General features: G+C 50.4%; 9 protein-coding genes across 9 annotated transcripts; 4 read left to right on the top strand and 5 right to left on the bottom strand.

The window, feature by feature from the left end:
- Positions 1–2,595: 2,595 nt before the first annotated feature.
- BDV17DRAFT_296121 (uncharacterized protein) lies at positions 2,596–3,504 on the bottom strand (the record flags this gene model as incomplete). The annotated part of the gene is made up of 1 exon (XM_073763221.1): positions 2,596–3,504. One exon carries the CDS (start codon positions 3,502–3,504, stop codon positions 2,596–2,598), a length of 909 nt encoding a protein of 302 aa, XP_073610541.1.
- A 1,201-nt stretch (positions 3,505–4,705) lies between these two features.
- BDV17DRAFT_296120 (uncharacterized protein) lies at positions 4,706–5,528 on the bottom strand (the record flags this gene model as incomplete). The annotated part of the gene is made up of 2 exons (XM_073763220.1): positions 4,706–5,298; positions 5,345–5,528. The coding sequence occupies 2 exons, from the start codon at positions 5,526–5,528 to the stop codon at positions 4,706–4,708; spliced, it is 777 nt and encodes a 258-aa protein (XP_073610540.1).
- A 2,040-nt stretch (positions 5,529–7,568) lies between these two features.
- BDV17DRAFT_296119 (uncharacterized protein) lies at positions 7,569–8,429 on the bottom strand (the record flags this gene model as incomplete). The annotated part of the gene is made up of 1 exon (XM_073763219.1): positions 7,569–8,429. One exon carries the CDS (start codon positions 8,427–8,429, stop codon positions 7,569–7,571), a length of 861 nt encoding a protein of 286 aa, XP_073610539.1.
- Positions 8,430–9,961: 1,532 nt separating this feature from the next.
- On the bottom strand, positions 9,962–11,838 carry BDV17DRAFT_233383 (uncharacterized protein). Its single transcript, XM_073755826.1, has 4 exons — positions 11,306–11,838; positions 10,834–11,255; positions 10,598–10,767; positions 9,962–10,545 (listed from the first exon to the last, which is right to left on the bottom strand). The coding sequence occupies exons 1-4, from the start codon at positions 11,637–11,639 to the stop codon at positions 10,230–10,232; spliced, it is 1,242 nt and encodes a 413-aa protein (XP_073610538.1). The 5' UTR covers positions 11,640–11,838; the 3' UTR covers positions 9,962–10,229.
- Positions 11,839–11,960: 122 nt separating this feature from the next.
- BDV17DRAFT_301628 (uncharacterized protein) lies at positions 11,961–13,384 on the top strand. The gene has a single exon (XM_073764292.1). The coding sequence runs from the start codon at positions 12,286–12,288 to the stop codon at positions 13,261–13,263; it is 978 nt and encodes a 325-aa protein (XP_073610537.1). The 5' UTR covers positions 11,961–12,285; the 3' UTR covers positions 13,264–13,384.
- On the bottom strand, positions 13,019–15,384 carry BDV17DRAFT_276394 (uncharacterized protein). Its single transcript, XM_073759328.1, has 2 exons — positions 14,976–15,384; positions 13,019–14,901 (listed from the first exon to the last, which is right to left on the bottom strand). The coding sequence occupies exon 2, from the start codon at positions 14,863–14,865 to the stop codon at positions 13,414–13,416; it is 1,452 nt and encodes a 483-aa protein (XP_073610536.1). The 5' UTR covers positions 14,866–14,901; positions 14,976–15,384; the 3' UTR covers positions 13,019–13,413.
- Positions 15,385–17,446: 2,062 nt separating this feature from the next.
- BDV17DRAFT_301624 (putative MFS transporter) lies at positions 17,447–19,525 on the top strand (the record flags this gene model as incomplete). Its single annotated transcript, XM_073764291.1, has 5 exons — positions 17,447–17,464; positions 17,790–17,816; positions 17,873–18,063; positions 18,112–19,060; positions 19,131–19,525. The coding sequence occupies 5 exons, from the start codon at positions 17,447–17,449 to the stop codon at positions 19,431–19,433; spliced, it is 1,488 nt and encodes a 495-aa protein (XP_073610535.1). The 3' UTR covers positions 19,434–19,525.
- A 2,118-nt stretch (positions 19,526–21,643) lies between these two features.
- On the top strand, positions 21,644–22,615 carry BDV17DRAFT_276390 (uncharacterized protein). The gene is made up of 2 exons (XM_073759327.1): positions 21,644–21,722; positions 21,813–22,615. Exons 1-2 carry the CDS (start codon positions 21,679–21,681, stop codon positions 22,582–22,584), a joined length of 816 nt encoding a protein of 271 aa, XP_073610534.1. The 5' UTR covers positions 21,644–21,678; the 3' UTR covers positions 22,585–22,615.
- A 550-nt stretch (positions 22,616–23,165) lies between these two features.
- Positions 23,166–24,530, top strand: BDV17DRAFT_233340 (uncharacterized protein). Its single transcript, XM_073755825.1, has 2 exons — positions 23,166–23,446; positions 23,496–24,530. Exons 1-2 carry the CDS (start codon positions 23,252–23,254, stop codon positions 24,297–24,299), a joined length of 999 nt encoding a protein of 332 aa, XP_073610533.1. The 5' UTR covers positions 23,166–23,251; the 3' UTR covers positions 24,300–24,530.
- Positions 24,531–24,731: the final 201 nt, after the last annotated feature.

Raw genomic sequence — 24,731 nt, 5'->3', positions numbered from 1 at the left:
TCACAGTGGCCTTCAAAATGAGAAGAGATGCTCCCCTATTTATAGAATATGAATTCACTCACTGTCTTCATCTAAATCTCATTGTGAATTCTTGTTGCTTAACCCCACTGAATACAATTATTGTTTATACCTGGTTTAGCCTGACAAGTGATTCAGCTATGCAGGTCTTCGTGAAGAAGCAAGAACATGAAGCGTCAACGCCAGTAGGAGCCGTTTCGCATAAATAGCCGCACATCAAAACGATAAGGAATGACATAACTATCATGGCCCATGTTAACTGGTTCACCTACTACAATTTGTTAGTTTCATGAGGAATACTCCTCTGGGCCCTCGGCTGACTCCTCCATAGATAGCTTGCTTGACACTTACCAGGCACCTTCATCATCTGCCCCACTGGCTGTAGGCCTCGTGATCTCTAGCGTTGAGAGAGGTGGCTACCTGTGGCTTTCATTGTTCTTGGGCTGTTTGCTAGGAGGCTTACAGGAATTTGTGGGTTTCATTGATACTTTCTCCAGAGACCTTTGCGGGTAAACAATGGGTACAACGAAAAATGGTCTCTTTCATTTGACAAGTTTTATTATTCTTCCTTTGAACACAATTAGAAAGGTCATGGCAGCAGGTAGTGAGCTAAATGTCTGAGAAGACTAGCAATATTTTTTTTTTTTCCTACCTGCTTTCGGTCTAGAAATGAATTCAATCAAGTTCACTTCTGAGTACCCAACGGTACGTATCCGTATCGGTTAACCAGGGGACGGGTAAAATTAGAGAAGAAATATAGAACAACAGAAGGAAAGGGGAATAGTGGTAAGTGCAATTTGGTTAACGCAATAGTGAATGCAAAGGTCAAATACTTAGCAGAAGCTTTGCCGTAAGTCAGTCCTATATGACACGGAACATCAAGCTACCTGAAAACATGCCATCAACAAACAACCACAGGAGGAAGAAACGTACCATACGCATAACCCCAACCACGTGCATATATATCTATCGCACCAGGTAGGATACTGGTCACATTGAGCGAGAGTCTTCCCACATCTTAACTCCTTGGCTCGGCCGCCTTCGCAGCAGCAACCCGCGTCGACCCAGCATTCATATACTTCCAATTATCTTCAAGCCACTGCATAGAATTTGCATGGCTCAGATACTCACCAAAGTCCTTGCATCGATGACACCGCTTGTGTTTCCGTGGAGAATATTCCGCGGCGCAGAAGTCGCACATGATGTAGTGTCTCTTCATCATACAGTGCACTGGGTTTTTACCATTGCAGTGTGGACAGTTGAATGTGAGCTTTTTCCACTTCTTGAAGGTGCTGGGGGAGGGGCTTGTTGGCGGGGTTGCGTTTGATTTGGGGATCGGACTGGGCCTGCCGCTGCTTGGTATAGATATGGGTTTTCCTTGCCTTCCTTTGGGGTTGAGGTTGGGGTTGGAAAACATCGTGTCCCGTCTCTGTAAGGTCACCGGGGACGCGTGCAAGGAGGTAGACAGGGTGTAGCGACGGACGAACCTGGGATGTCTAGGTACTTTCCTAGTTGGTTTAGCTCAAGGATGCGATGCACGCGCTTATTATACCAACGAAAGCGTCAGTACACTATCCTGAGACATTAATGGCTTTGTTGCGAATCCGATGGCAATAAGGGCCAGTCTGTACACAATGGAACAATGATATTCAAAGATGGCAGATGCTTATGTTTCCATCGTGACTGCTAGGGACCTTCTGTCATTCCAGTATCTGCCGTTGACCGTCTATTCTGCCCTTCATAGTGGTTACGGTTGCCAGGTACATGGGCCGAGGATTCTGTTCGAGGAGGAAATAATAGCATGCAAAGGACAAGCAATTACCATTGCATAAAACGGGGGACCTGATCGTACATCCAAATCAAGTTGAACAGATATTCATATTTCTAATGACAGCAATATGGATCCTCGAAAATCAAACGTTCCATACAAAAGAAGCAGGCATAGAAAAAAAGATGGGGTTCAAAACGACAACATCATGGCAGTGACGGTTGACTCAGCTGCTGCACGCTGCAGTTCACAAAACACTTTCATGCAGTCTCGCTGGGCATTCAGGGACAATCACCATAAAGCCTTTGTGCGCCTGCTTTTTCACTCCGTAAAAGTACCAGAGTTATCGTTGTTAAGGGGCTAACAATGATCCCAAGGAGACGTTTTTCGTTCCCCGTAAGTGGCCTCGCACGTTCAGACCTTCATTGCCTTATGGATAAGCCTTTTTTGAGTGAGGGCTAAACAGCGTCAACGTAGAGTAGGGGCAGCAGTCTACCCTCGTCACTATATTTATTATTGCTTGGGGGATCATAAAGCCGTGCACTGTAGTTTTGCAGGCAGCCTGTGACTCATGACTATTTCTCAATTACTGGTATCATACCTTTCTACGCGATTTGTGCGAGGTATGTCCAAGGGCTACGCGAATTATCAGTACTATACACGTTGGTTCAGGGATATAGCGTTTGCATTATATGATAGTATTGAATTACAAACGAATAGAACCAAACTATAAACAAGTAAAGCAGCGAAGGATCGGGGTTTATACTGTTGGTAGACCAACCAGCCACCCTATTCTGTGATGGACCCTCTCATACCACAAAAGATCCCCGTGCGATGGAGTCGCGCTTCAGCTTCTCATTTTCAGCTTCCAGAGCTGCGATTCTTTTCTCGCGATCTGCTGCACGCGCCTTGGCCTCGTAAATATCCTCAACAATGTTGATGAACGTCGATTGACGTCTCTTTCTGTTAGGTCCAGAGTACGTGCTGCAGTCGCATATTCCGTCTGACATCCCACTTGTGAGCGAGGACCTGGCGACGGTACAACCATTCTGTAAGAGTGTCTTCTTCAGTTTCTCTACCTGCTCTAACCAAACAGGCAGCGCCCTCCATAGCGTCAGCGCAGGGGCTAGACACGAAGATGGGGATCGCTGGCCCCCAGGGCCCTTTTTGATCTTCACCCGTGGTATGCGATGACGGCGCCATCGCGTCAGTACTGCCTTGAGTACAAGGATTGGACTATAAACACAAGTGCCAAGAGGTGAAGAATAGGCGGGAAAGAGAAGTGGCGTCTCTCCAGACCCAAATGTGTCTGCGTTCTCAGAGACCCAGGTGCTCGAGAAATCTGTGAGGCTGTAAGCACTACTGTTTTCCATGAAACTAGCTTCGTTGATGTCGGATGCTTGAAGCAAATGAGTTAACGCGCTGGCACACTTAACCAGGTTTTCGTTAATATTGGCGGCGTCAAAATCCGGTTGAGGGTAGAACAGGCCCTGTAGGTCCAAATCACCCGCGAATGACGCTCCACTTCCTAAACACTTGGCGAATGTCGTGTTGTCTGCATGGGAGTTCGGTTGAAGAGTCTGATTCATATGCTTCGCAGCGACCATCGAAATTTGTCCGTCGAACGGGACCCAGTCTCTATCCGAGTGTGCGCCTTCCTCAGGCAGCGGACTAGAATTATGGGTTATACCAAGGACGCCGTCGAGGTTAAGCTCCATAGTGCAAACTGTGAGTGACATTTCGCCTCGTTGATAATTTGGTCAAATGTAGAAAATATGAGAGCTGTAGAATGGATATGTTCTTCTGCCATAAGGTGATGCCAATAAGTCAAATAATTGACAGTAACAACGAACAACTTTCTACTGAGAAAGCAGTTTTGATTGACGAAGCGTTGCTTTGAAGGCATCTGACAAGTGCTAACCTAAGAGATCAGAGGGTCTCCTCAGGAAGAGGCCATCATTTTACCCTTGCATAACCTGACGCCAGAATTAACAGCAAAATCATGAAAATAGGCGACGGATACAAGTAATTGAGTAGTATAAAACGTTGTATTCATTTACTCGCAAGCTATGAACGAACGTTAACTGACTCAGAAGACATATGGCCTGGTGAGTAGGCATCAACACGAAATCAGTAGTTTCCAACGCCAAAGTTACTACTGGAGCACCAATGGGACAAGGAGACGGTAGTAATCTGGTAACCCAACCGTTAGGTCATCTCAGATGGCAGGTTTATCAGGCAAGGCGCGGTTATTAGACCACCCCCCCCTTCACTGTAAGTTGATGCACGCGGTGTAGGTGGTTGAGCAGGCCATCGCGGGCCTTAAAGCCTTGCTTATCTTTGCGAATATACTCCGCAATAGGGCAGTCCTGGAAGACCAGGTTGTGAATCCTTGATTCGTGTACTCTTGCAGCATGGCAGAGTACCTTTGACCGCAGTATCCGCAGGTATGGATCGGACTTTGGACTTGGCCCATGGTCGGTAAACATGTGTCGGAGCAAAGGGTACTTGTCGCTGAAGCTCTTGCCACATTCCTTAGACCTTTGGCACAGCTTTAACTTCCATCGACGCCCAAATCAATCATCAAAAGGGGGCTTCGTACAGGAAGGCGCCGTTAATAATCTCCATACCCTTTATTATATCCTTCTACGATTAGGTGCACATGGATATAGTTAAGAATGAAAGTTGTAGAAATAGCGTATCTTTGTTGGAACTACAAAAGACATCAAGTACATATTGCTTGGGAGAGAACAATTACTTCGCTGAGAGACAAAGCCTTCTGTAGAACTGTTAGTACAATCCAACCGAATTGAATTTTGCCACGTTAGCCCTAACCGCCAACTGCCATTTATCATTTTACGCGGTACCAAAATAGAAACCTTGCTGTCATGGTGCAGACGCTTGACGTCTGCAAGTCACCTATTTGCCTTTCCGAAAATCACGACCTTCATTGCGAAATCGAAGCTTTTTCACATCCAGCTCCAGCCGCAGAGCAAGGTTCTCAGTATTCCTCACCCACTCCCGAATCAGAGCCATCTTGGGCACCCTTCGCCCGGCTATTATATCTTCTTCCCTGAGGCCCTGCGCAATGTATCTGAACGAATCTAGAAGGAATCCCCAATCTTTGTCCCTCTGCCGAGTCAGCCGCATCTTGTTCTTCTCTGCTTCGATCACGTCGATTGCGTGGACGACTTTCTCGTAGAGCATGATAACCTCCTCGGTGTACCGATTCTCAGCTTCCTGGCCCAGGCTTGGATTTGATTTGGAGCGCCGGGCGAGGGAGTGGTAATGCGAATATGGGACCTTTGGATCAGGCGGCGAATAATCTAGCGGGGTGCGTCCTGGTGCGTTTGGCTCAGCTACACATTGGTTCGCGGCTTGCCCGCCTAGGCCCATGGGGGCAGTTGAAGAACGCTGGACTTGTTGATTCTCGGTGGGGACTAGAGAGCCCTGAAGTCCACCCTGCAGCTGACTCTCGGCAATGAAGTCCATTTGTGCCTCGAAGCCAGTATCTACCAAAAATGAGCGTGTTTAGGTCAGTTCCCTGTTGAGAGAGACTTTCGTCCGTCCACCAGTTCACCATCTCCGGGGATCTTAGATCAAAGGCCGACGTGAAGAGGGCTTCAGCAAGATCAGGACTGGAAGGGCGATGCTCCAGATCAACGATATGCTCTAACCAGCATGACTCAGATGCGGGTGACTCGCAAGACTGGCAGTAGACGTCGGTCAAGTCGTTGTCCATTTTGTAAGGAGCTCTTGAGAAGAGTCGCTGCTTGAGCTCAACTCGTGCAGGAAAAGTAGTTGATAGATGACTTGAGTGTACTGCCATTTGGTGGCCTTTTATGTTGCCCATCGAGATTGGGCTGTCAAAGGCGTGTTGTTCAAGGTATAACAATTCAAAAATTCAATGACCATTGTGCTTTGGATCATAATCAAGGAAAGGAGAACTATTGTCTCTTTCAGGGTGCAAAAATTATTGATTATTCCTCCTTTGCCAGGAGACGGTCGTATAACGAACCTCTAACTGTCGCAAAGTCCAACTGGGTTCTTTGAGGTTCTGTTTCTCCCATCACTGGAGCAAAACTCGTCCAACTACTTCCAAGCACATCCTACAATTTCGTTACGGATATTGAAAAGCATAGAGAAGATTCAAGTACGCTAAACAGAGCTCCGTTAAAAATTGTACTTTGACACCCAACGCGGCAGAGCTATTGCAGCGCTCGCGCTGTTTCCATCCTTGCTCGTTGGAGGGGTTTGCAAGAGAGCCTGATAGATATCAGCAAGAAGTTGTTTTGTTGATCCATTGTGTCCCAGTCTATATCTGCAAATACATCAGCATCTGGCAGCATCGTAGCCGATCACCCAGGAAATGCTAGAGCATCGTTGACAGCGGCTTGACTTGTGGTGATTTGCTGGACGGGGGGACGAAGAGTGGTCGGGATCCGCGACGCTCAGGACTGAGCCCATCGAGCTCTTGTCGTTGCTGCTCCTTTGTCGCCCTCTGTCGCCCTCTGCCGCCTTACCTTCTTGCTCTGGGTCTCGGGTCGAGTCTGTTTCTTCGAAAGGTTGTTATACTGTCTTTTTAATCCCTCGCAAGCGACCCGCAGGTTATCTCGGCTCAGCACAAGAATGAGCCCCCATTACTCAAAGCCCTCGCGGAGGTTCTCTAGATCAGTGCATCTATGCACGATGCTTTCCAGTGGAGATTTATCCTCTACCTTCTCCCTCAGTAGAAGCGCACTACTGTTTCTTTCAAGGCACAGTATTGGCTCGTACATGTCTGGTGAGGGGTGTGACACGAAAGCCCTCAACTGAATTATTTCGTGCCGCGCCAGCTCCACGCCCAGCATTGCCTGATTGTACTGAAATTCGAAGTATTCCTTCCTCACTGCTGTAGTTTGCAAGTCAGCATGAAGGTCTGAATTCACGGTCTCTAGTATGTGTTTCCGTTTGCCTAGTTTGTCACGTTCCTTATATGCTTCGTCCACATCGAATGAACGCTGTTCGAATTCATGTTGTTAGGGTCCGTACCTAATAGTCGCGGACAGCCCGCGGGTATAGGTTGCATTTCTGAAGATGGCCTCCTGGGCTGCTGCTGGGTGAGACCAAGTGCCTCGGATCTGGCTGAACGAGCCGTCGATGCTTCCAGTTCTGCAGGACCTGTACAACAGACCATATTGCGCCTGTTGGTGTACTCTGGGAAGAGCCCCATCAATGACGGAAGATTGCCCTGGGCCGTCCTATCTCTAATGATGGATTTACCTGAGGAGAGTTCGTGTCCACTGAACTGCGAGGCGTAAATTATCTTGAAGTACTAAAAGGTAACTACACGGCCACTAGGGACCATTGAGACGTACAGAAAAGCCGGACAGGTAGGGTTTGGGTCTTTGTAGTTGTGGCTTTGGTTGTGAAAATGTTCAGAGTAGTTAAACCGGGGGGCTATTACCTTGCCCGAGTACCTTTGTGTGGGGGAAAGAAACTGCAATCCCAATGTACATTGTTATCGGTCTTTATGATTTTACTCCAGAGAAAGGCCTATTGTGTCTCAGTTCAGGAATGGACAAGCAAGATAGCATAAAGAACGCATGGGAGTAAACAATTGCAGGTTGGCAAACAAAACGAGTGGACTCAACCCGAGTCGTACAATGAAAGGACTTCTTTTGAGAACTGAGCAGCAAACAACAAAGGAAACTACGCTGCATACCCCGACTCCCTTGGTTATCGATAGCCACTATCAAGCCGTGAGGGTTGGACTCCCATGCTCATGGGTCCAGACACGAGCTCATGTATTAGCAAGGGCCTCCCTTTCCTGATGCAACATCTGACTAAGCGCATTAATCTGATTCTGGATTGAGGCAAGGTCCTGCACAAAACCAACCCTAAGGTCTCTCACTTCTCGTCGAACGTGGCCAATCTCAGTTAGCAGCTCCCACTCTAGCACGCTGTACGGTTCACCACGCACGGGTCGTCTTTGCGGTTGCGGAATAGGGCGTGGGCCGCCATGCGATGCTCTCTGCTGGAGTAGTGCCCTCCCTGCAACTTGGTGATACGGAGATCTATAAGGATGACCGCGTTGTTGCGCCCCATGAGAGGGGTTCGTGCGAACCGGGCCGGGTGCAGTTGGCGAGTAATCGGGTCCCAGGTGTTGCGCGGTGTTGATCGCACTGTTAGCGAGGCCGTGGCTAGCGGTCAGAGCCTGAACGGGTATATTCTGAGGACTCTCCAGCGGATTGGGAATTTGAGGTCCCGGTGCAGGAGGGAATACCACTGGAGGGCCAGGGGGCAACGGGTGCGAAAAACCTGAATATGTATAATTTGTGTCTTGCGTCAACTGGGAATGGTTGATGGGAGCGGGAACAAGGGGATTTTGTGCTCCCTGTGCATTGTCCGCATCTCTCATTACCTGATCAAACAGCCTGTCAAAGTAGGCGGGATTACCATTGGACAAATTGTCCGACGGTATGGGAGGCATCATGTGTAGATTCAAATCAGGGTCTGCGAAGTTGAGGTCGAGCATGGAGTCAAGCGACTGGAACGTTCCATCCCAGTCAGAAGGACCACGAGGCTCCCTGGCTAGGCTGATATTGCCCGTATCGTCAGGCCGCTGCTGATCTGACGGTGCTTGCGAATTCTGGTTGGCCATGGTATTTCCTTAATGGTGTCGCGTGAGTGGAGGGTCAGAACAGGGCAACTGTCTACTTATATCGAATGCGACTAGGGTTCCTTTCACGGGAACAACTGGTACTTAAGAGATTAAAGAGCCGTCATAAATTCCACCGCGTTCTTTGTTGTTACTCCTTCTGACAGGACAGTCCGTACAATAGCAGACAAAGCCTTTCATTGTCCTTCGAGGACTGGCATTGTCTCTTCCTTGTTGGGAGAAACTAACTGTCATTTTGGCTAGCCCATGCCCTATGACCAGGAGCCATCAGGCGCATGTGGTTGTCAATGAAGAACCCGTAAGGCCTGTACAAGGCTGAGAGTGCTGAGAAGCATCAGATGGAAGAATTGAGCAGGATAATCGGTGCTTCCCGCCAATGCGAATATTTTTCTACGTCTGAGCCACTATAGCTATAGCATGGCATAAACAATCTTGTATGATTATGATACAGTTAATTACCTACCTGACTTGCCCCCTCCGTTAGTTGGAGGCAGGTGTGCACCAATACAGGTTTAACCAAAAGCACAGACAGCGCCAAAGTGCTCTTCGGCTCCTCTGAGTTGATGGCCAATTCCCACAGCTGAATTCTATGCTCGAGCTCAAAGATTGCAGCATACTGTGGAATGCTCAGTCACGTACCCATAGTTGTGTACCATGTTGGCTCTGAGGTCTTCAACCACTCTTATTGCCCCGTTCACACAACCGTTGGCCTGATTTAACTTGATAGGGGAAGTATAGGTTCTGACTTTTGAGGTCATTCACTTCATCCTCCTTCTTCGTGCACTCTGCCCATGCCGCTACAGCTGCGAGCCTGTTTTTATATCCATACGCTGCTCCCCTTTTGCTCTGGTAGTGTCTCTGTGCCTCGTGAAGCTCCTTTGTCGCCTTGGATTCACGGAGTTTTAGCCCCTCTAGATCCGCTTCCCACACGGCCATAGTGATGGGTTCTGCGGCGAGCAATAGCGATTGTGTTGGGTCGGCCGCTGCGTTGGAGGCCGAGGCATAGGTCTGGTCTCGTCACTAGAACGTGTTATACTCTTGAGGATTCTCGACGGAGCGAGGTGGGCTGGAGAGAGTTGTCCCATCTGTGGGCAAAAGAGTTTTTCTCAAACCAGCTACTCGGGAATCCGTGCTTTTGATCTCTTTTCAGGAACTGGGCGGATACACTTCCTGCTGTGGTAGTTCACTGTTTGGCTGATTTTGCTATGAGGCCACTTTGTTTTCTGGCGTCTCATTGGTGCATTGCTTCTCACGATTATCGCAGCTGGACGAGCGTACTAGAGGTTTTTCGAGTTTGTTCACAGGATTTATACTGTACTTACTTTGTACACCCTCGTGTCATTGTTATCCTTCATGAATTGTACCTTTTTAGACTGGATTATTATTCTGTCTTCAGCCTTCCTGTTTACCTTTGGACGGTCTTGCCGTTTTCAGTAGGTGGTATTGTTGTCGATGGCAATGTATCTGGAGTGATTGAGCGAGGTGATACTATGGGGCAAAATTGACGGAAATGGTCTTGAGAAACCTAGATAGCTACGAAGACGCGGCTTGATGGTCCGCGGAACTGGGACGCTGACGGGCATTCCTTAATCGGGTACCTCACTGGCCAAGGTAATTGATAATTTCGAAACGAAAAAAAAATCGTCTGGGACAAAAGTTGTTCTCCTGGATGTCCATCGCTTTGTCGGGTATGGCGATTAGGTTGCGATCTCAAAAGAAACATATACAATGGCTCGCACGGAACCACATCAAAGCAAAGAAAGAAGGCTCAGGTAGCACCTTTTATTTATCGTCCACCTCTCGAACCTCAAACTTAAACATCTCATTCGACTCAACCAAATGCTCATTCTGCAACTTATCCGCCGTCTCCACGCCAGCCGCCGGAACCCGATACTCGAAGCGCTTTCCAGGAGCAGGAGTCCGCCCGTCGGCGAGCGGGTACGGGAACGGGAGGTACTCAGGCATAAGTCCTAATTGAATAAGGACGGTCGCTTGATCCCAGGCAATGTGCTCGTGGTATAACCGGTCGCCGCGGATGTTTACGACGGAGGTGAAGGGGATGCGGAGGGGCTTGCCGGTTGGTGGGATGCCGGGGAGGCTTAGTTAATGACTTAGTAGGGGGTTTGTGTAATGGTTGGGAGGAAGCATACAGCCAGTCAATGATTTTGTTGTGAGTGAGGCAGAAGATGAATTCGTCGACGACGCGATCGACGCCGACAGTGCGGCTGATGAGCTCGAGTTTTGTATCGTCCGGGTTGTTGAAAATGAAATGATTTAGATAGAACTTGCTTAGTTTTGCGCGGCCGATGCCGCCCGTTAACTGCTCCCATTAGCAAAATTCATATCGACTTGACGATGTTTGTTGAACGTATACGTGAGTACTTACCGTCGGGACATGGTTAACATAAGGCTCCTGCACCATCGTAGCCATCGTCTTCTCAACGGAGCGGTCCGCAAACTCATAGTACGTATGCTCATCCCAGATCTTCTCCAGGTCAAAGTATGGCCCGCCCAGGTGCTTCTTGATGAAGGTCACTGAGCGGGTATGAACGACACCGGCGGATGCAATGTTAAAGTCTGCATGGCCCGGGAAGATGAACGCGGACGAAGAGACCTCGGGGTAGGAATAGAATTTCTGAGTGTCAGAGTCTTGTACGAGAGACTTTGTGGCGTCGAGATGGAACAGAGCGGGAGCTTGCAAGTCCTTCCAGCGGTCAAAGTACACACCTGCTGCATATTTCCGTGTTGAGAGAATCGTCCGCAGGATATCGTTAAAACCCGCGGAGTAATCAGCGGCAGAGCCGTATACTAAAGGTCTCAGTAATGCAATGGAAAAGATCAGGACAACCGAATCGAACCTAGTAAGCCGACTTTCTCCTTGTTGTCGCATTCTGCCAATGAAAGGAGGCCGTCATTGGCGAGGACCAGAAGACGCCACACTAATTCTTCGCTTTGGCTTGCTTCCGCATCAAGAGTAACCTGTGCCACTGCAAAGCTCTCCTCAGCCCACTTTTTGATTGGTTCGGGGTCGAGGGTGTTGTTGTTGGCCTGGCATGCTGCATGAACGCTCGATCTGATAATGACTAAACCGGGGCCATGCCCAGATCTCGACAGAGGCGGTTGCAGGACCACATTAAGACACAATTGGCGGAGAGGGGCAGATGGGAGGGTAGTGGTCGAGGCTGATACCATGTTGACTGAATAGAGTGCTAATCTGGTACGTATGCAAGGGTTGAAGTCGCGATATATATGGAGTCAGCGTTGGAGATGCGGCACGGATCTCGGAGTTTTGTCAGGAAGATTCGGCGTTCCGGCGGTTACTATCAGCATTCTTACCCGATAGGTCTGTTATCGTACGGTCATAGCGATCCTCCACTGATCTCGATTGTTGCACATTGACTGGCTAACAATGTTTGGTGTTTTACAGGAGCAAGGCAGTCAGTGTGGGCTGACGGCCTCAGGTGTCGAACGGCGGGCAGAGGCGCACGTGATAGCGGGGAGTGTCGGAGCATACTGCCCTCCGGTACCGCCTGCCCCTAGGAGTTCGACATTGCTTAGTCATTATTGAATAAGCTGGTTATCTTATTAGATAGGTGGCCTACCGGCCACCCAGTGAGACACATCCATCGCTTCCCACAGGGAGCTCCGATCACGTGCTGATAGGTGTAGCTCAACCTCAACAGTGACACAACCTACATCTTCTCACGGGCCAGACAACCCCCCGCTCCTACAAACGAGTCATCGCGTTGCTTGCGAAGCTGCTTCATCTCGCATAGTCGCCAATTTCCCTTGCTATAATTCACATACGTCTCACCGACACCTCACCCCGTGCCTCAAAATGAACTCTGAAGTCCAATCCGCACTCTCTACCTTCGAAAGCAGACTCAATTCCCTCGTCACAACACTCACGACCACTCCAACCGCCTCAGGCGGCCCCGCAGCAGCAGTCAGTCTCCTCGCCGCAGATGACTCCCTCTCGTCCACGATTGAGACCCTAAAAGAGCACCAAAGCAACTACGCGCGGATCCTCCAACTACGCGCCGAAGCCCAGACCCTCGAAGACAGAGTGAAGGATATCGTTCGGCTTGTGATCCGTTACGAAAAAGATATAAGGGAAATATGCGCGGTCGACTCGGACAGTGACTCGGAATATGATTCTGAAGAGGACTACGATGCCGATACCGATACCGGCGCGATGGAACCAGCAGAGACGAAACCGAAGGAATCTCGACGACACAAGGAAGTCGACTACAAGCTCCTGCTTGACTTCGCTCGTCGGATAAGTAAATATAACCATGAAGCTGCGGCCGACGCAGCGGCCGGAAAGACGCGACAACAAGAGCGCGCGATAGCAGGACAGGACACGGAAAGAACAGGGACGAACACAAACACAAACGGGAACCAGAGCGGGACACCAGATGCGGAGCCCGTTGCGGCCGTGACAAAGGACGCTACGTCGTGGCTGGACGAGTCGGCGAATATGACCCGCCAGGTGTACATGCTGCCGTATCCCATGGAAGACCGAATACGCCTGGGGCTTATGGGGCAGATACAGTCGGCGGCGGGGGAGGGGCGGCATGGGTTCGATCCGGACCAGGAGGTGGAAAGGTTGATTAGGGAAGCTGAGGGGGTGGGGATTGCTGATGCTGTTGCGCCTGTGCCAGTTGGCGAGGATACAAAGAGGGTCAATGAGGCGGCGATGGCGGCTGCGCATGCGGGTTCTGCTGCGGCTGGAGCGGGCATGGCGTCCGCGCCGCCGAAACCGAAGGCTACGTTGGATCTCGATCTGTATGATCCCGATGAGGATGAGGATTGAGGGCAGTATATTTCACTCATCGAGAACAACATACATGAACTTGCGCTACGCTACGGGTTCAATCTACGTAACACTACCTCTTCGAATATGAACTAATTCAGACGATTACTAAAGCCAAAAATCCTAAATGATCAAACAATGCCTGACAGTCTACCGCAGCGACCGAAACCGCTGGTTCCTGTCTTCCCACGCCCTCCGCCGTTTAATATAATCCTCCCTATTCTCCCTCGCTCTCTCCGTCTCCCCCGGACTCATGGGCTCAAATTTCCTCTTCGCCCCACTAGCGCAATACCCATCATGCGCCTTGAAGATCTTCTCAAGCTGCTGTTGGGCAACATTCAAACGCTTACAATCTATCGCTCTCTTTTCCTTCATCCCCCTCAGTTTCTTCCCAGCAATAGAAAGGAATGACTTGAGCAATTCGACTTTCCTTTCAAGCGATGCCACATTCTCAGTCATCTCGTCTATGGCATCGTTGAGATTCGAAAGTTCCTCCTCGGTGTTCTTGATCTTCCACGAGTCTCGCGAGGCAGCCATCTCGAGTTTGAAGACCCGCTTGTCCTGCTCTTTCAACGCATCGAGGAGCTCGTCGCGCGTCATGAGTTGCGGATCCACGTAGTTGGAATAATCCTCGCCTTCGAACTTCTCCCAAAATGGACCCTTTCCCTCCGGCAGAGGCGATGGCAGACTCAACGTGTAAATGGAGCAAATGGTGTCCTTGTTGTCTTCTTCCTCGTCCGATGCGTTGGGTGCGGGCCTCGAATCAGGCGACTCCAGGCCAGGGTCGGGAAGTGATATTGCGGTAATCAGGGTGCTGGTACTTGACTGTCGCCGAGAACGTTTCCATGAATATACCGACGACTCAGGACGCGTCGGGCGGCGCTTTTTATCTTCATTTTCCCAGCGGGCGGATACAGGGCTTGTCTGGTCGTTTGGGAATGTCGGGACTGTGCGAGGCGAAACCGGGCCGAATGGCCTCGGGTGCCAAAACACCTCCTCGGTGCTCTTGGACTCGGGGGAGTCTCTGGGCGTCTCGATCTCGGCAGCGGTTGGAATGTGTTGGATTTGGGCCATGGTAACGAAGGCTGGACTGGCTTTTCCATCTCCATGGCTGATGTTATCCCTGTTCGGAGCGAGCGTGAAATTTCGCCATTGCTTGCCGTCGGCTACCTCCAAGAAGTCTTCTCGGTCTGACATTCTGCTCTCCTCAAAGCACTCCGGCTTTTCACTTAGAAAGTCATCTAGGCCGTCGTTTTCAAATAGACCCTTGAGGTGATACTTTTCCTCCTCTATTTTCTTCGAGCGCTCGTCATCGTCCTCGATGCTGGCCATTGGCTCTTCGGCACCTGGATTGAACCAGTCATCCGCGTCGCCCTTTTGGTCGAAATGCCTATCGCCTGGACGGTGCTCGCGGTACGCCAGTGATGGGAGGTATAACTGACTGGGAGAGGCTCCCAGGATGGACTCCACTTCCTCAGCGCACCTGCCTCCGTCCAAGGTAAAGTTATAAAGGCGTTGCACCTCCCTGGGGTATCCGGATGGCCGTGGTGTTCCCGGACAAGGCGGCGGCGCCATCGGGGAAGCTGGTGCTTTGGCGAGCATATTTGTTGGTTTGGAGTTGAGATTGGGATTGGGACGGTGAGTTGTTCAAAGATGATTGTTGTCGACAATTGTCGATTCCAATGTGATAGGAATAGATCTGATGGGAACAGTTATGAGTCGAGCCCATGAGGGGGTATTTATCTCCCTGAAGGCATCGCATCGTGTGCTCCGAAGAAGGTCCTGAAAGGCGTTGCGCAATTCTCAAGTCTTTGGTGTTGTTTCAAGTTACAATGGACGCTGAATCTTCGCTTTGAACGCGAGTACAAAGATCCCATACGTGTTTGTCCTTTTTGATAATGCTCCTTTGTCCCTCTTCTTTTCACCAACAATTATCTCACTTTGGATGTCTTCTCGAAAGAAAGGGTCCAAAGCATGTTTGATTCCGACTTCCAGCCACAAGGGGCTCATGATGGCCCCTTACCCTCATTTCATTATTCTCGTCGTTCAGCGATATACTGGAGCAGGTACGATGGAATGCACTCATTGACTTCATCTGGAAATTCCTGAGCCTGGGTGTTGGCTCTAGTACCGGCCAGCAAAGCCTGCCGCGAATACGGGAGTCGTTGTACCTTTCCTCATTGATAATTATAAACTTGAAGCTGTGCTCCTTCTGCACTTCCCGCCGGGAGATAGGCTTGCCAGGGTTTCGCTCTCTTCATGTCTATCCTGACCCTCGCTCCCAGACCGAACCTAGTTCAAAGTGGAAAGTTTGCTTGGCCGTATTATGTCTACAGATCCCCCTCTTGCCCGGGTCCATTTACTTATTTTGCCTGGACATAGCCGCGGGAGGCTAGACCAACAGCCTCGAGGTGTATACCTAGGCCTTTCCTTGCTAACAGACGCTGGTGACAGTTTATTCATGACCTCCCTGACAGCAATATGGGAAGAACATCAACACCGCTCTAACAGTCGTCTAGCATTGATCGTGGATGAGACGCATCGAAGCCACCTTCGGCCAGCGTTCATTCTGGGAGGGGGGATTTTCTCGTTTATAAGGCGGCGCGAGCATGACGCGGATTGAAGCTAGCGGCAGTTCTTCGAGACTTGTAATCTTGCTCAGGGGTATATACAAGCTTGAGATTAGGTTAGGGAATCGGTTTTATGGGAGCCCTACTTCATGAAATCCATATCCCTGAAATTGATATAGATGAGATACTCAAATTCTAGTTTCCTGTGAGGTCACGGTGGGCCAGGAGGGGAATGATAAGATTCAGTTTGTCACGCACGACGGTGAACATGGAATCGATGGGGATCTAAGGCTTCAGGAGGAGGAGTGGTTAAGGGATGTGTTGGGGCCAGTGATTGAGGCATGGTTGGAGTAGCTTGTATAATGGCATGTCATGCTTGACAGCGATCGCTACGAACAGTTCTTTAGGCCCCATGTGTACTGATATAATGCACTGCCAATTCGAAATTTTGAATACCGTAAATGGAAGCTGCATACCTATATTCCCTTCTCTGGTTAAACACTATTTGATCAGGAAACCAGTTTACAACTGGCCTGTTGTGCGGCGGGCTTCCATGCCGCTCGCTTCTGAACCTTCCATAGTTCCTGTAAAGTCTATTAGGACGATCTAGCCTGTCGTCAGTTGAATGCGCTCTAGTGCTATGTTATGACGGTAGCACTCGCTTTCAGTACTACGATTCACACCTCACATTTATCTCCTGGCCAGTACATATTACCGCAGGATGAACAGGGCTCCCCGTCCGCTCAGCCATACTTGAGCCACACACCGGCTGGTTAGTAGTATGGTGTTGAAGTAACAGCTGTTGTTTGTTGTTTTTGTTTCTTGTTTTGGTCTCTATGAAGGTTGAGCGCAGAGACGTGACAGCGTCCGAGCCCTGCACAAGATCTAGCCACCCACCCCGATCTTTGCCCCTGACAGGGGAGCTGCAGAATCGGGCATGATCCTTGGAAAGACTCGTTTCTGGCCTACCATGAGTACATTAAACTCAAAGCCTTGGACAGTGGCCAGTGAGTTTGCCTCCCTTGGCATCTAGAGTATCTTGGTTTCGCTCCCCAAGTGCTCTTTCCTTCCGTGGAGAGTCACCTGGCGCGGCACAGCCTTCGGGTTATTGAAGCATGGCTAGCGGTTGATGTTTCAAAACTTCTTAAAGACTAGGAGATCTAATATGGTTACTTGCACAAGCCTCTGCGGAGATGACATCAACAGAAAACGCAGAGCAATCTTCAGTGCACGATCAGCAAAACTTTACAGCCTGAGACCACATAGCCATACTTTTCCTGCATGAGTGACGAATTTACAACTTCTCTCACTTCACTGATTATACTTATTAAGGCGAGGGTTCTGGGCCCGCACTGACCGTGCATTCCTTCATTCGTAGAGTACTTGTAGACTCGAGACGAGACAGTTCCCGTACCTCCACTATTGGGGGCAGTCTGGTCAGTGAAGAACATTTAATCATAAGATATCGTCTTATCCATGTTCTCGCTTAGAATATGAGTCACAGTGTACTCCTCCCACTCTAGGTCTGTGAGGTCAAGAATCAGATCCTCGCCGGTGTTCTGGCCCCGGTAGATACCTCTTGTGTGAGCTCAGTTTCCTTAGCTTTTCTGGAGATGCTCCTGCTTGCTGGAGTAATAGCTCGGAGGCATGCATAGATTACCTCTCTAACAAATACTTTAAAAAGTCTATCTTGGACTGTGTGACAGGTATATCAGTATAATACCAAGATCTCTCCAGCGGTGATGCAATTCCGTTGAGGTAAACAATACCAAGGTGACACAATAAAGCCGCCTCTGGCTTAAAGGAAACCAATAGAAGTATTACGTTGACAATTTCGTAAGGCCACCTGACCATAAAGCAGACCCAGCAGAGGCAGTTTCTGGTATAGACTTTGAAGTCGAAAACACCCACAGACCTTCCCTGGCTCTAATAACGGCTTCGGTTCTCGTTCCGCAGCCGTCGAACGACCCGCACGATCCTCTTGTTAGTTCATCCATGCCTCCATAACAGAGAGTGGGTGGCTAAGCAGGTGACCACAGAACTGGACCAGGCTGAGAAAGCTCACCGTCGTCGCCACCGTAACCGCGGTGACCTTCAGCCAGGGTCTCGGCCCCCTAGCCCTAGCCCCGATGTTCCCGCACATAATGGAGACCTTTCACTCTGATCTCGCATCGGTGGTGAAGTTCACTGGAGTGTGCATCCTAGTTCTGGGCTTCAGTAATTTCTTCTGGTATTCTCCCAGTTCTTTCAGGGACAGTCCGACCGCTAACTGCATCAGGATCCCCATCCAGGCAACGTACGGTCGAAGACCAGTCCTCATATTCTCGACCCTCGTTTGCGTAGTGAGTAATATATGGCGAGCTACGGCGAAGTCATATGGTAGTTACATGGGCGCATGCGTGCTCAACGGCTTCGGTGCAGGCCCAGCAGAGACATCGCAGCCAGAGATAATCGCAGACATACTGTTCCTGCACGAGCGAGGAGCCTACAATACTTTGTACTTCACTGCTTATTTTGGCTCTCTAATGGTGGGTCCTATTATATCAGGCCCAATGGCAGAGCATGTTGGTTGGCGCTCGTTCTTCTGGTTCAACACTGCGCTTCTGGCCCTCGTGCTGGTTCTGGCGATATTGTGCTTCCCCGAGACGAAGTGGAACCGGACGCAGCGCGCTGAGCGTATACAGAGTCGTTGCATCGCAGATCCGGCGCCTGATCCGGAGAAACCCATCGATAGTACGATGCATGAGAATGTCTCCAACTCGACCAACGCTGAAGTCTCCCACGTAGGAAAAGGGAACCCCTCGAAGCAACAATTCACTCTCTGGAAGATTCCACCAAATAGTCTCAAAACACTATTCATCACCTTCTGGATACCATGGAAACTGCACATCTTCCCAATCGTGCAACTCGCAGCCTTTGTGGTATCCTGGTCCGGTAGCGTATTTCTCACCATCAACTTAACCCAAAGCCAGGCGTTCGCTGCACCGCCTTATAACTTCTCCAGCCAAACAATCGGGTTCTTCAATTTCGCCACCCTGGTTAGTGCTATCATCGGCTTGCTCACAAACGGGCCACTATCAGATTGGATATCTATGCGGGCGACGGTGAAGGATGGTGGCATTCGCGAGCCTGAAATGAGGCTGCCTGCTGTTATTCCTTATCTAGCTATCTGTATTCTAGGGAATCTTGTCGTGGCTTATGGGTACGAGTACAAGTGGGATTGGAGGGTAAGTCTGCGTTTCAACCTTGGTTTTCAGGTTGGTCCGTTTATCATAGTAATGAATTGCCGGCAACCAGGCAATCGTGATAATAGGAATTCAAGTCGCCGCTTTGCCCGCCATAATAAGCACCTATGCTGTCGACAGTTACAAGCCCGTGGCGGGCTCGATCTTCGTAACGATAACTGTGAACAAGAACCTCTGGGGCTATGGGTTGAGCGAGTTCATCACGCACTGGATTGAGACGGATGGGTTTGTAAAGCCCATAATGCTAAACATGTGCTTGACGGTGCTCTGGTGTCTGTGTGCTGTGCCGTTTTATTTTTACGGGAAGAGGTTGAGGGGGTGGACTGCTACGTCTTCTGTTCATGATATTCAGTAAAGAAGAGATGGGGGAAGCTACGGAACTAGGCGTGAGGATATAGCTCGTTATTGAAGTGGACTTGGTGACCGGCACCCTGAGGTAGATTGTCGGTTTCATCGGAGCAAGGGCTTCTTAGGGCTGCGGTGTGTGAGGTGGCAGTGCTTAGTATATCAATTAGACTTGCGTATCAAGGATCTTCTGCCGATTTATCAAATCAGATGCACATATCTAAGAGGTAGACCAGGGAATTTCGCAGTCTCTATTTCCAACGACGACAGATAATACATTCTCTTGCGGGACCATTTCCAGTGAGTTACGGATGGGAAAGAAGCGACCCCCCCTGAGATGTACACCATCCCTTCTTTCACGTCTCTGTACGGTCCTCCAGAAGTCTAGTAGAATATCATCGGGATGATCCCCAAAAGCAGGAGGTGTGGGACATGCAGGTGCAAATGCTCAGGCCGCATTAAAGCTTGTGTTAAAGTCGGAGCTCACTGGCAGGATAGGTGAAGCCAAAGGTTCAAGGACGCTTGAGCAACTTGGTATCAGTTATACTTGTCTTGCAGGGACGGGTCATTACTTTGGGACGGCACCGATCTCAGGGCTGAGACAGTCGCTGATTGCCACGAACAAGGATTTGCGCAAGGGTGCCTATTCATTGATAAATGAACGACAACGCGCTCTCAAAAGATTCAACCAGATTAGATCATGCGCTAGCTCCTGTTTTCCTAAGTAGATAATCACCTCTAGTACCTGGGACGTGCCGTTTAGGCGCGAAAGGCTTCTGGGTTTTATATCCGTATACATAAAGACCTATAGCTATTCATCACGGAATGTACTCGGAAGCAGCCAATTGGCCAGTCCAATTTGCAAAGCTCCCGCAACTACGCATGCTCTATCCAAACCCGCCATGGGACGGACTTGACGGCGTTGCGGTGATAGGAAAGCCCAGCCTCAATTCAGCGACGAGGACAACTAACCTCTGAGTTAACATCCAATGGGGGCACAGTCACTTAGACTAAAGGCGAGACTATTGAAGCCTCGATAGCAAAGGCTGCCTAGGTAGCCGGTTCAGGTTACAAGTTGCCCTGATACTGTTTTTCGCTGCTAGCCACCAAACTAGACTACTAACAAAGAGCACTTTGCGCTCAAATAAATCAACGATGTTTGAAGAAGGTCGGTGTCTAGATGCTTCCAGGTCAGCCTGTATGAGCCCGGCTCGTGCCAGCCAGCTTTGGTCGCTGCGGGGCATATTCCTCAAATAGTCAACAGCCAATTTTGCATTGCACCGCGGTGATCAGTTTCAAGGTTCGAAGCGAGCGGTGCCGCAACGCGTCATAGAGCATCATTATTGTCCGCGGACGCCGAGAGATTAATTCAACCGATATTATTGAAAACTTGTCGTATTCATTTGCGCAAGTCATGGCATGGCTCATGATAGTTTCAATGTCGGCCCGCAGTTCGTCCCCCGCGGACCCCGAGATCGTCATAGAAGCAAGCACAGCGTCCACAGGGATCAAACGGATCCAAATCTGAAATAATACATACGTTGCTGCTCTTCTCCACTAGACGGCGGATTCAAGCAGTCGGCGCGCCATAGGAGGGGAAATGCCGTTGCGGAGTCTTTGTTTCGTAGGCCGAAGGCGAGCCGAATGGTGGTTGATTGGTATCTAGAGCGTAGACAGTGCCCGGGCCAGGAATAGCCAGGGTCTGTAGGTATAGAAGTGGGCGAGCAGAGAGGGTTCAAAGTAATACATTACTGTTCTCGAGAGACCAGGGTGCAGTCGCAGTTTCTGTGACACTGGCTTCGTTGGGTTGGTGTTGGTGTTGGGATCGACCCTCTCATTGAGGCTGAGCAGTGACCACTATTCTGGCTTGTTTGAGGAGCTGGGATCAAGTCTTGTCGAGTCTTGTCTCGCAACACTAGTAAGCCAGTGATCAGCTTGCGTCACAAGCCTTTGTGTCCCTATGGGTAACAACTTAGGGCCTCCACGGTGTCAATACAAAGTCTCAAGTCGGAAGAACTGCCCAATATGGCTGTGGGCTGGACAGGGACACGTGCAAGAATCGGAGGAGGTAGATAGGCAGTGCAAGGTCACTGATGCAGAAAACAATCAATGGGTTGCCTAGGCTATGCAGGCTTACCCCCTGCACCCCCTCTTACCCCGCTTTCGAAGAGAGTCCCTCGAGGATGATGGCAGGAACTCGGTTTTTCTGGTGACAAAAACAAAAAAACATCATTATCAGCATACTGATTGTCGAAATGGCTCACCGCACAGCGATTGTGACGGGTTCAGCTCGGGGAATGTAAGTCACTCCTTCGGCTGGGAAAACCCTAAGCGGGCCCCGAAATAAGCCATCGTGGCTCATCTCATGGTGTCATTCTGACCGATATAGCGGAAAAGCGATCGCGGTTCGACTCGCTCAGGAAGGATACTCCCTCTGCATCAACGACATTCCCAGCTCGCAGGATGTCATCGACGCCACCGTAGAGGAGATCCGGACCCAGGTTCCAGAAGCCCGAGTGATTGGTCTTGCCGCCGACGTGACATCCTCCTCATCGGTCGAGAGCCTAGTGAAAGAGACGGTGGCGCAGCTGGGTCCTTTGACGCTGATGGTCGCCAACGCCGGCATCGCACAGGTCAAGCCACTGCTCTCTGTCACAGAGGAGGACATCGACAGCGTGATTTCGGTAAACTTCAAGGGCGTCTTCAACTGTTATACGCATGCGGCGCGCCAGATGATCGCCCAGGGTCCACCACAGGAGGCTGCTGGCGTCGGTGTGTACAAAATCCTCGGGGCGGCGTCGATTGTCGCGCATAAGCCATTTGCGACACTCGGGATATACTCGGCCAGTAAATGGGCGGTGCGTGGGCTAACGCAGGCAATGGCGATGGAGATGGCGCCGCACAAAATCACGGTCAATGCCTATGCCCCTGGGATCGTCGACACAGCCATGTGGGAACACATTGATGCCGGGCTGGGCGACCTGCAGGGTCGTCCAAAAGGGGAGAGCTTCAAGCTGGCGTCGGACCGGTTGATTTCACTCGGTCGCAGCAGCACGCCAGAGGATGTTGCAGGCCTGGTCGGGGGATTTTTGTCCGGCAAGGACTCTGACTATGTGACTGGACAAACCATTCTAGTGGACGGGGGCATCATCTTCACGTAGGTTTGAGTCTGGTATCTTCTTTTTAGGCAGAATAATTCCGTACATTCTCCACTCGAGACCGCGATACGGTGATAGACTCATTGCTAAGCTTTGATGACTGGGTGCCTGGCCCGCTTATTGGGTCCTCCAGATTGATTTCAGCTAGGTGGAGGCCAAAAATAGCCCCAGTAGTGCGCAGTCTGAGACATCAGCAGTCAATTTTCGTTCACGGCCATGCCAATCAAGGTCCCCGACTTGCCCACCAAGCCTGGCGAAGCACTGCACCTGTGGACCCCTGAATCGCCATCATGTAAGGGTTCTGCTTGGACGAGAGCCCCGACAGCTGGAGCCCACCATGCCACCAGGCAACCGCAACGCCGTTTGACGTGGCCGAATCCGGCACTTGCGCCGATGCTTGGGGTCTGCTGTCTCAGGAACAAGGGTCCAGCGCTGATTGAAAATGGACAATGGACTCGGGCGTGGAGGAAGAACGGTCGAGAGCCCGAGCGGAATTAGCACAAGAAGATTCTGTTTCTTTATTTTCGTCTGCGCTGTTAGGCTGCAGGGCTGAGAGAAGGAATAATAATCACCATCCATCGACCTTGAAAAACTCATACTATCCTCCATCCTCCGTCGACTCCTTCCTTTCGATCATTATCCACAGCTTGCGATCACAGCCCTTGGCATAATGTTGGGGCCATTCCTTTCCCTTACGGCACTCTGCCTGAGCATCCTTACCGTCTCAGCAGATGATGCAGCCCTCTACTCACGACTCGCTCGATCGGCTCCAGGCCAACCCTACACCCTCAACCTCCCTGTCGCAGAATGCGCCTTCTCATACACGGAATGCATCGACGAGCTCCCCTCCCTCTCCTCCCTCCTTGTGCGCTACCCCTACTCGAGACATTGGAGGATTTTGCTAACATTCCCAGCGCGTCACCATTTCCACCAAGAACGACACCCTTCTCGCCAATGACGAGATCATCTTCCCCGCCTCAATGCCCATGGAATTCCACGCCCAGCGAAGTTGGTCCTCCGGGTCAGAAAGCGTCCCCGTCGCATACGCCCTAGACGTCCAGCCCCTCCCTCATCAACCAGACGGGGAACTCGGCGGCCTCTACCGCTTGACCTTAACACTCGTCGACCTCCAAGGTCGGCCTGCTACTGAAAGCCCGGTCGCCATCGGCATGGTCCGAGATACCGAGGGCAACTTTGAAATCATACAGGTCGAGGAATCGAGTCGTCGTCGGTTTCATCACCATCTTGCGCCGGCTTCCGAAGCAAAGAAGGATCGCAGCTGGTGGGCGACAAAGAAAGCAAAGTCGCTCTATGTTGATTTGCTACACAAGACTTCCTATTCGTGGCACTATGGTTCTGGTTCTAAATTGGCCCACGTCAAGGGCAATGAGGTGGACGTCCACGTTGACTGCGGCCACGATGATGGCCATGGCCACCATCACCACCACCAAAGTCCGACAGACTGGGGCCGGAATAGACACTACCTGAAGCACCTCCGACCGGTCTTGCTTCCTGGGCTGATGGGGCTCCTTGCTGGGGTTCTCTCTTGTGTCCTTGGGTTCCTCGTCGGCAAAGTCATTGTCTCGATCTACTCTTGTCTATGCAATCGCGCGGGTTTTGACGACGATTATGAGAGGGTCGTGGCAGGGATAGGGTTCTCTGCTCATGATGAGAAGATAAGGTTGACGGAGAGAGATGCATACGCTCATTCTCAATAAGAGCTATTTGCTTGCCTTGTATAGACGGCCTATTAAGACTACTTCCCATTCATTACGTTTCCTTTTATGCTATCCGAAATCATAGATATGACCTCCAGAGCTTGCTTACCCTTCCTGCGTACGGCTTCTCTTGGCTTCGGGATTGGCGGTGTTGACGGCTTCATCTCTCTGCGAGACCCTACATGGCTAGATGCCATGGCAGGCCATATGAGTATGAACTTGAATTCCATTGAATCGGACCGGTGGCATGGTCCAGTAACTCGACAGAACAGTTTCTACCTAGATATTACAACCACCTCACCTGCGCAGAAAAGTACAGGAAAATTCCCAATCTCAAACCGACACACGGCACACGAGACCGAGCACGGCACCAAAATGATAAAACCCAACCGAAATCAAATAAGTCAAATAATAATACAAGCCCCAAACCAC

The sequence above is a fragment of the Aspergillus undulatus genome (genome assembly GCF_047715775.1).
Source record: "Aspergillus undulatus strain CBS 261.88 unplaced genomic scaffold BDV17scaffold_83, whole genome shotgun sequence".
In the NCBI taxonomy this organism is placed as follows: Eukaryota; Fungi; Ascomycota; class Eurotiomycetes; order Eurotiales; family Aspergillaceae; genus Aspergillus; species Aspergillus undulatus.
The sequence above is the reverse complement of the archived record's forward strand: the minus strand, read 5'-3'. Positions and strand labels throughout refer to the sequence as shown.